At 48.6% G+C, this 10,458-nt stretch overlaps 1 protein-coding gene across 1 annotated transcript; it reads right to left on the bottom strand.

The window, feature by feature from the left end:
* LOC122538284 lies at positions 1-8,538 on the bottom strand. Its single transcript, XM_043672223.1, has 3 exons — positions 7,013-8,538; positions 2,431-2,640; positions 1-334 (listed from the first exon to the last, which is right to left on the bottom strand). Exons 1-3 carry the CDS (start codon positions 7,893-7,895, stop codon positions 6-8), a joined length of 1,422 nt encoding a protein of 473 aa, XP_043528158.1. The 5' UTR covers positions 7,896-8,538; the 3' UTR covers positions 1-5.
* Between the last annotated feature and the right edge of the window lie 1,920 nt (positions 8,539-10,458).

The raw sequence follows: 10,458 nt of genomic DNA, 5'->3' as shown, positions 1-10,458 counted from the left end.
TTTTTTTACGACAAAGATGATATAATTTTTTGAAAGAACGATCTGCCACTTACCTGAGAATCCTTCAGACCGAGCTTCTCAGCCAGTTTCTTACGGTCCGGCTTGCTGATGTACTTTTGTATCTGAAACCTCTTTTCAAGGCCGCGTCGCTGAAGATCCGAGAAAACCGCTCGTCTCATCATTCCACGGCGAGGCTTTCCGCGCGCGTTCGTCGCCCACGGGAATACCAGGCCGGTGCTGGTGAAATCGCCCAGCCCGCCTTGAATCGCGCCTGGAAACGCTGTCCCGCCACCTGGAGCGCCGGGATGATGACCTCCGGTTCCGGAACTCGCCACTACCGATCACACATGTTTTACGCTCGAAATGTTAGCCTGAGACACGGTCGAATTTCGAAACCACTTGCGCTGGCGGACCATAACGAGTGACCGAACCCGATACACGATAATTCGTCGCAATTTCTTTCGAACTATCGCCGGTACGATAGAAATCCGCTGGATAGAAATTATTAACAAGTGACGAATTTATTATTTGTTTTGCCTGAGATTATATTGAAATATACTTAACCTTCTAAGAACGGGGTATTTAAATCCTCATTCCGCTAGTGGACGGATTTAAATCGCCAGGCGAAGTTTAATTTTACATGTTTCCATATAAATTGTTGTATGTTCCTGTATTTTCAAAGTTAGTCAAATCAAATAAAGACTCAAGCTACTCAAAAACAAGAAGAGAGACCATTGATATATCGGACAGTCGGCTTTCTCAAATATTGTATTATATAAATGTCGATATACCTGACGTTGATACTTAGAAGGTTAAAACTTAAATATATTTAAATATATATTAACTTGAATTATATATTATTTATATATATACAACAATATATATTATACATATATAACTTAAATAAATATATAATTAACTTAAATATATTAAGCATATTTGAATATACTTAAAACTGAGAAAATATTGCAATTTTGGAACAAAAAATTCTCGACGTGCGTGATTCCACGTCATTCCAGCGCAAGAGGTTAAACGAAATCGTGATGTCACAACTGATTGACGATCACGATCGGTAGATATTGAAAATCTGAAAATGTACATGGAAAGCTGTATTAATAAACACGAACGATAAAGCCAATCTTCAACACACGTTAGATGCTAATTTGTTGTATCAATTGTACGTTTCACAATTAGCGAAACATTTCTCATTCGACTTCAACGCATCTTTGTCGAACTATGTCGATGCAATTGTATCTCGTTACGATATTCAGCGAAATTTCAAGATCTCTTCTTAAATCTTTGTGGCACAATTAAAAACATTCGTCAATTTGTATCGAGTTAACATATTTTCCTTTTTTTGTTAGAACAAATCACTCCATCAGCGTTCGAGGGCGGGGAGGGAAAAAAAACAACGTCGATAGACAAAATTTATTACTCGTACATCAAAGGCCCGGTCCTCGATAGTAATTGAATCAAAGTCATCTAATAACGAACGGGCAATTGAATCTCCAGATCGTATCTGTACAATATTGCCAAGCTGAGCATGACAGTATTATCTGCGCCGATGATATTTGCACGCACTTGTTGCATGCGTGCATTTTGCTTGTGGCGGTGCATGTACATAATATGGTAGTGCTTTCACTGCACTTCATATGCACTCCATGTCCCATACGAGCCTACCTATAACAAGATATTCGATAAACCCGTGCCCGTGCACGTGCCCGCGTTTATACGCTTTGGCGCCATGTGCGGAAGTTTCGGTTTTAAATGTTCATCGAGATTGTGTTTCCGCCTCGCGTCCAGCTTGTTTATTAACTTTTCCTCTCTCTCTCTCTCTCTCTCTCTCGAGTATCCAGGAATAATGACCAACATTTTCGTTCCCTTCTTTTTCCTTTTTCTCTCTTCGTGAACAATTCAACGCCGTTTTTTCGTCGCTCGTCGCGCTCCCCTTTTTTCACCAACGCGCGAGCGATTATGGAAATAAGCAACAATGATTTGCAATTTTTCACTTGGTTTATCTTGTTTCTTTCTTTTTCTCTCTCTCTCTCTCTTTCTTTAGCATCTTTGTTTCCATTTCCTTGGTAGAGGATATTAAATTGAAAAATCATCGAGGACAGTAAAGGAAAATCGACGAGAATGAATCGTTCGTAGCAAGAAGATAACACGAACAATCAATGTGAAAGATCACATTTGAAAGAAAAAAAATAACGTCCATAGTCGTAGTTGTTTCTCTTTGTTATTTGAATTTATGGAGTTGATCAGCTTGGTTTTGGCTTCGAGTCAAGTGTATGTTACGTAGACTATCGACCCCCCGAAAACTATGGAGTTTCGCTAACTTTGATCTTTCAACGTTTACCAAACTCTAACTCGAGTTCTTGTTTTCTATTTCTAGGACATACAAATTATAAGAATTCTAAACAGTTTGTTTACCTGTTAGGTAGGGTCCCCTGTAGAACAATTGTTGCAACGTGTGATGCGCATTCGGGGGCAAATGGCGCTGAGGCGGTTGATGGCTCGGCCTGTGATAAGGATGATAAGCCGCCGGTCTGGCGATCGGTTTCGCGATGTTGTAGCTCGCCGAGTTTTGCAGATTTTGCAGGAAGGCCGGTATCGCTTCCGGCGGAAGTCCTTGAAAATTCTCTGCGCAAGTACGAGACACGTTCGATCGATTAAAGAAAGAGAAAAGTAAACGCGAGTGACTATTATTCGCTAATTTATTATTATGTGTGTGAAAGTATAGGCACATTTCTCAGATAAATTCTGTTCAATTAACTCGAGAGAATCGAGTTAAGATGAGGGCAAACGAGAGGAGCAGGTTTTTTACAGATGAGCGAACCTGCGAAACGCCCAAGGTTCCCGGATCTTCGCGCGACGGAATACTCAAGTCATAGTCAGTATTCCTTGCGATGCATAATCCGAGCTGACACCCCCGACTGAAACCCTCCTCAACAGCTCGAGGCTCTGAGCCCAAACCTCTTGTTGACGCACGCTTCAACACCTCCGGTACAAATACTAGTACGGATATATTCGTCGTACGTGTGAATTCGCTTTGATATATTTTACCTTGCACAATGGGCACGATCTTGTTCGTCCAAATAAAAATTTCGTACGGGGGAAAAAAAAAAAAAAATCAACCCGGTGAAAGGAAAAAGTTACGAGAGAATCACCCAAAGTTCATCCAACAAGGATAAAATAATAAAACAAGTAGTTGATAAACCGCGGCCTACCCCTCGAGAAGAGGAAAGGGGGGAGGGAGGGGAAAACAAGAAAGGGCAAAGAAAAATGTATGCCAATGATTTATGCGCGTCTAAGAGGGTCGATGGTCCGACGTGTGTTCGCAACAACTTTTTTTTTTCAGCACTGCTACGCCCAATTTAACCAAGTAGGGAAAAAAAAAGAAAGAAAGAAAAGAAAATAATAGAGAGAGAGAGAGAGAGAGAAGGCGACGTGTTTGAAAATAATAAAATAATAGTCCCCGCGTTACGTCCCACCAAAAGACCGAGAAGAAGCTGGAATCGAACGGAGAAAGAGAGGTTTGCCTTGCGTTCCGGCCAGACAATGGTTTAACAATGGCCCATACACGACGTCCTATTGTGCCCGGTGTACCCCATAAAATACTCATCGCCTTTTATCGTTGTTTTCCTAGCCAGCCAATAAGAGGAGCTGCCCTGCCAGGATCCGCGAGCCCCGGCCAACTAATAACGGCTTAACCTCCAACGGAAACATTGAATGGGAATCGTTTTTTAAGCTGCTCCACCTCCTTCGAACCTACTCGGCTTCGCGAGAGCCCGATCTATCTCTGTCTCTGTTCCCTCCGCGCAAACTGTTCGAATCATCGGGGAGATTAAACGTTCGAAAAGGTCGTTGAGGATATCCAGCCCGCCGTTCTGTTGTTACAGTTGTAGAGCTGTGCTTTTCCTCGTCTTTCATTATTATTTTTTTTTTTTTTTAATGCCCGGGCTTAGAAAGACCCTCCCCGGGCTGGCGTTCACCCTGGTCCCGCTACCTACGTAAACCGAGATACAACATATCGGTGGTTATTCTTTGGGATTAGGGTATTTGATGCATTATTAAGTAGACACCGCTGCAGGTTTCCCCGGTTGAATGGGGAGTGGCACGATTTATGCACGGCGAGGAAACGGCGCGGCGCGTCTCGCCGCGATGCGGTTCGGTAATAGAGGCACGATGTTTCCCTTGGCGCACAGTTAGCGGGCTGACGTCCCGTACCGTGACTTATTGCCTCTCGCCGGCGTGCTAACTCGATCGAGAATTTGGGAATCGCGAATTTTCTCGTTGCGCGCGATTTACGCAGTTCGGCGAGCAGCGCGAAGGAAACGAGGTTCGCGGCGTCAAAATTGGAGCTTCGATATTTGGAGAGTGGCTGCGGAACACAGATGTTTGTGCTTACTTTTAAGGAGTTTAAGGGTAATGTACAAACATCTTTTACAGCCATAGTCGCGAAAGAAAGGTGTGCCGAAAGGTAACCGATCTGATTGAATTCCAGTTGGTTTCTGGTTGACGGGGCTAGTTCTTTACTATGGTCGTCGGCTCGTTTCCCGACTAATGTCCCTCCGTGACAATTCTTCCAGCCTCTAGTCTAGCATCGCTTCCAACGAGTGACTAAAACACAGACATTGGAGAAAGAGGGGAAACAATGAAACGGCACGGGGGGCGCACACGCATTTCGCCATCCATCTATAGTACACGAGTCTCCGGTCGCGTCACGCTCGATATCGAAAAATATCAATAATAACGACAAACAACAACGAGAAACAGGCGTCAACAGGGAAGAGGGGGGCGGGGGGAGGGGGAGAAGAGAAGAGCAAGAGGGGGCGAATGGAAGCGCGACACCGGGCAAGGGAGACGGAAACAGCACGCGCCGCAGCACTGTGAAAGGGAGGAAGACGAGAGCAGAGCGCGAAAGAGTGCGAGGTACCTGGTAAATCGCACAACGATTGGCGAAAATGCTATTCGAAATTTAACGTCGCTCTCCCGTCAAACGCCCATCCACTCCAGACCGTGCGCCGCGCCACCCTCCCCCCTCCCCCGCCCCCTCGCCCGCCGCTCCCCCTTCCGTCCCTAACTCCACGTTACCTCCGGCGTTCGTTCGCGTCCCGTCGATGAATTTCGAGTTTGTTGCCAATCACTTTTTCGCGCAATTATTTCACAACGTTTCGACATGACGTACAAACCAAGCGGACCGAACGATAGTACCACCGGTCACGACGGGGGGGGGGGGGGGGAGAGGGTGGCAGAGAAAGAGAAAACGAGGGATGGGATGGTCGAAGGGGGTGGATTGTTGAGATGAGTTGCATCAAGAGGGAAGGGGGGAGGAGGGGGTGAGTCGGGGGGAGGGGACAGCTCATGGACGCTGGAGGGTCTATCGGAGGCGATGGATTCACGCAGGAGGAGAGGGTGGGTTCGGGGGTGCGGGAGGGGAGGAGGGATGTAACACATGCACGTGGCACGGTCAATGCATCCGCTATCCGACAAATGCATGAAACCCCACCCCACCCCTCTCCACCCCCTGTATTCCGGGCGCACCAAATTTCCCCGACTACTCTTCTCTATCTCTCCAACTGGTTGCCTTCTCCTCTTCCACCGGCGCATGCATGCAATCCGCCAATGTTAAATGCAACATTTGCCTCTCCACCTATCTACATTCGTCCACACGTATCCCTCTTCCCATCCGGTACCCTCCCTGTCCGCCCCCCCCCCGCTCTGCCCCCCGCTGCTGATGAACCATCTCTCGGGTTCTCTCTTTCCTCGCCGGGTCTCGTTCCCGCTTTTCGGCTTTCCTACCTGCTTTCCATCCCACTGCCGGGTGGGCCGGTGCCCGTTTATGTATTTATCGTATGTGCATGAACTTTATCGACTCGTGTCAATCACTCGTTAGTGGTAGGGAAGGGTGCAGGCGAGGGGGGAGGGGGGGGGAGGAAGGGAAAAAAAGAACGACGGGGGGATGCAAGAGATTGTACGGTTTGATGTACACTGAAGTGGTTCGGATGTACGTGATGTGTTTTTCGTTTTTTCTTCTGTTACTCCTTTTCTTCCCCCCCCCCCTATTTTTTTCTCTTTTAAGAGATGAAAGAAACGAATTTTCGATCGGCATCATCGGTCGATGATTAAAGACAAAGTGAGCCGTTCCAAGTCAGTCTCCTGGTTGGTAAAATGATGGCAGATTTAGGTTGGGAAAGGTAACGAGACGACGGTGGTATGGAGACGTATTTCGATGGTATGGCCATGTCACCAGTTTCCGTCATAAATCGAAAGGTTAAGGTAATAGGCGGAGCAATTTCTCGGCGACGTCGCCGGAATTACTGTGAATAAGGAAACGCGATAAGAGGCAGGGTAATACATCATTTGATCCTGCCGCTTGTCTAATATTATAGGCACCAATCGTAAGGGCTTAATATTGGGGTGAAGGTAAGTGGCCGACCAGCTGACGTCCTGCTCCACCCTGCACGCACGCTGCGACTCGTCTTGAGGGTGTGCGGATGAGATTTAGGGACCGACGACAGAAGTCTGCCGGCGACACTGATTTGTGGTGAGCTTTGTTTCAACACTCTAAACGCTTAGAGACGACCAAGAGATTCTTCTGACGTCTACTTTGTTAATCAGGAACCCATCCTCCCTGACTTTGCCAAGTTTAATTAGAGACGACGGCCTTGTAAGTAGTCAGTTAACTTAGACTATTTATATAGACTGTTTGGTTCACCTTAAGATAAAAGTTGTCATCAGCTTTTGCTAAGAATCGTTAACAAAGCTGTTGAAAATCGTTTGGCAAACAATTTGACGGGACGATACTCTTTCGTCCTTTCGTTTAAATTTTTATACAGAAGGACTATGCTACTATTCGTTCAAGTTAGGCGAAAGACTCTCTGTGAAAGAATCTACTCCACGCGACGTAGCGTATCTACGAAGATGAAAAGCTGGCGAGCAGCACTGTCTTAAAGCATAGAAGAAACAACGGGCGATAAACGCGCGCGAGGTCTCATGTTAGAACAATTACCCGAATGCGGTCGCCTGTCATGATTACCGCCGAGTATAGCGTTGACGCTGAACTTGAGCTGCGGCTTCTCCTTCTCCTGGATGGTCCTGCATGCGGGTCCTAAGCACTGCTCGTCGCCGCAGGAACAGGCGGTCGTTCTCTCGCCTATCCTGTCGACGACACGCTCGACCGCCACCTCTCTCTCCCCTTGAATCGTCATCTCATCGGACGTGTGCATGACGTTTCTGCATCCAAGGTCGTACCGCCTGTCCGGCTGTAACGCCGTCACGCGTTCACCACCTCCTAGAATCCCGTCGTCCTTTTCCCTCTCGCCTTGAAGCCCACCGTCCATCTCGATGCTGGTCGGATCCTCGTCGACGTTCGAGTTGCACGAGTCCACCGCGGAGCTCGATCGGTTCTCGATCCTCTCGTTGCAGAGCCTCTCCATCGCGCAGAGACGATCCACGATTACATGGCCGTCGATCCTCTCGTTGTCCACGTCCACGTACGTGATCTGGCCCCTCTCCATCCCGTCCTTCTCCCGTAGAATGTGCATACGATCGTTCTGTCGGTCGACGATCCTCACCGAGGATCCTCGTTGATGGTCCCTGCAGTCGATCATCGTGCTTGCACGATCCGCGCCACGTGCGCCGGTGGCCGATCGCTGATCCAGCTGATCCTGATTCGCGCTCGACGGCGAGACTTTCTCTCTGGTGATCCTCAGGCTCGCCTCGCATTCCCGTTCACGCTGTCTCGCTACCAGACTCGCCGCCCAGTTCAAGGTCAAGCTGGTGAGGTCCGCACCGGGCGACGCCTTGCTCTGGAGCAAGTTCTCCATCAAAAAGGGCGAGGTCATTGCACTTTGTTGCAGATTCTTCAGCATCGCCGCTGACGAAGGAAACATATCACGGCCCCTTGGCTCCTCCGTCCCCCTCCACCCTCCTCCTGCTGCTAGTCACTCGACGCTACGTCCGCCAATCGGTCGTGTGTAATTCCCTCGCGCGAATTCACAGACAGAGTGTTTCTCTCAGACCTGTTTCTCTTCGCAAGAAAGTTTCGCGAGCTTTTCTATTCGACTGCACGTTCAAACGGTGGTTTCTCCTAATGTTCCAAGAAATTTCTGTACACAACTTCACACTCGTTTCTCTCGATCGAGCACAACGAAACAAAAGTACCAACTACGGTGATCTACGGAGTGTCCTCGAGGTTTCCGCACTCGGTCAGTGTGAAAACAAAAAACAGCGTGTCAACATATCGTCCACGATCTCGTGGACGTCCAACGTTCGGAGAGATGGAACGAACGTCACTGTACCGTCCCTGGATCCATTCGCGCGAATGTTCGTGTCCTCGCGTGGGATCGAACCGTCAATCGACGAACACGATCGCGCTGCATGGCATGGTCTCACTCAGAAAGAAAGAAAAAAAAAAAAAACTGATCACAAGAAGAACCTCTCGAGGCAACGGTGAACGCGGGTCCTCATTTCACTTCGCCGGCCGCAACTGACCGCCACGGAACTGTCACGTTAAGAGAGATGGTTTACGCCGTGGAGGAACGTGCGATTTCGGCAGCGGAATGTCAACTGACGTGCATGCGAGCACAGAGAGACAGACCGAGAGAGGGACAAAGAGAGAGAGAGAGAGACAGACGGATAGACAGCCGGGAGAGAGAAGGGGGTTGCTCAGAGTGTGGCAACGCAACGTGAGAGCGTGCAACCCTCGAATGAAAACCGACAAAGGCATATAGCTAGCTGTGTATTGCCCCCTCCCCCGTGCAACGGGATTCACGAAACAGCCCCCTTTAACGTATAGGCAGCGGCTCTCTGCCTGTGTGTGTGTATATAGGTGGAAGAGGGTGTAGAAGGGGAGGAAGGAGTGTGTTACTCTGTACCCTTGCCCCCACCCCCCCTCTCGACACCGTTCCACCCTCTTGGAGAAAACCGGCGTGCAAAACCGCCCCTCCTCTTTCCTCTTAGGTGAGATAATACAGACTATAAGCCGAGCAATTCGGGGTTTGGCTCGCTCGGTAATGCCGTAATAAAATCATACTCCCATCAAACGGCGCTGCGCGCACCTCCAACGCTCTCCCTCCCCCTCCCCACCAACCCCCCTTTGAAGGTAACGGAAGGGAGAGCCTGGCGAGAGAAGGCTTGAAAGGGACAGAGACCGCGGAGAAGAAGGAATGGAGTGGGAAGGCGAACGGTGCAGGGGGGTGGCTCGCCCCAAGTGGCAAGGGAGGAAAAAAGCTAGGAGACTCGCATTCCTTTGGTCCTAACGATTGGATTTTATTTGACGAAGCAGACCAACGGTCCGTCCAATCGGCTGCTTCGGGGGTAGTTCCATAGCCACGCCTACTCACCCCCGTCTGACTGCCGCGCGTGTTTTCTCTCTCTCTCTCCCTCCGTCTTTCTTTCACCCCGTTCTTACTCCCTCTCTTGCTCGCTCTCACCCTTTGTATCCTTCTTCTTCTCGCCCCTTCTAGGTACACGGAAAACACACAGACTGTAGCGCGCGCGCGACCGCGCGCGCACACACACAATTTTGTTATGTCCTTTTCGCTCTTATATTCGTTCGATTTGGCCAACGAGCCAGTACGGGTTGCCGAGCGGTTCTCTCTACACCCTTATCAACATTATTATCTCTCACTACCACGAGAGTGCCTGCGGGTGTACGTGTGTCGTTTTATCGGTGTGGTTAGGTACCGTGGCCCGTCTATTGCCGTCTAACACACTAACCGTGGCCCGTACACGCGCGAGCGCGCTGCTCGTGTGAACGTACGTGTCGTACGAGATCGTTTCGCGCAATGTGATTTTCTTGCAGGTATAATTATGCCGGCGACGCGTTCCACCGGCCACTTTTCACCGGCCCTAAACCGCCATAACGATTATAACGATTACGCCGCCTCGGCGTATAATTATAACCGTTGTGATAATAACAATAATAATAATAATAATAATAATAATAATAATAATAATAATAATAATAATAATAATAATAATAATAATGACGATAACGACGATGATAATAGGATTAATGATCAGCCGACTTGGCGATCGTCCACGTCCTCTGCCAGTCTTCTTTCATCAACACCTTTACTTTCACCATCGTCGAAAGCTTTAAAATCGAAATCGCAGACTACACGATTTTTATTTACTTGTCCCCTTTTCTCGACGTCATCCTGCCATCGCAATCTCAAATTGCCCGAGTACACCGGCATCCGATTTTCATCTGTACGTGGGTCCAGGCACGCGACGCGTGCAGAAATCGCGGCGTCCCTGCCGACGGAAATGTCGGCAGGGTTAATCAAATTAACAGGCGCAACGATCACCGGAATCGGACACTGTCCGTGTACGTTGTCCGCTTCCATGCCCAGTAAACAGAGATAGACAGGGAGAGAGAAAGAGAGAGAGAGATAGAGAGAGAGAGAGCTATGTTGAATCTTGATCGATCGCGTCGAAGACACAGGCAGG

This window comes from Frieseomelitta varia, unplaced genomic scaffold (genome assembly GCF_011392965.1).
Source record: "Frieseomelitta varia isolate USP_RPSP 00005682 unplaced genomic scaffold, Fvar_1.2 scaffold_979, whole genome shotgun sequence".
Lineage (NCBI taxonomy): Eukaryota > Metazoa > Arthropoda > Insecta > Hymenoptera > Apidae > Frieseomelitta > Frieseomelitta varia.
The sequence above is the reverse complement of the archived record's forward strand: the minus strand, read 5'-3'. Positions and strand labels throughout refer to the sequence as shown.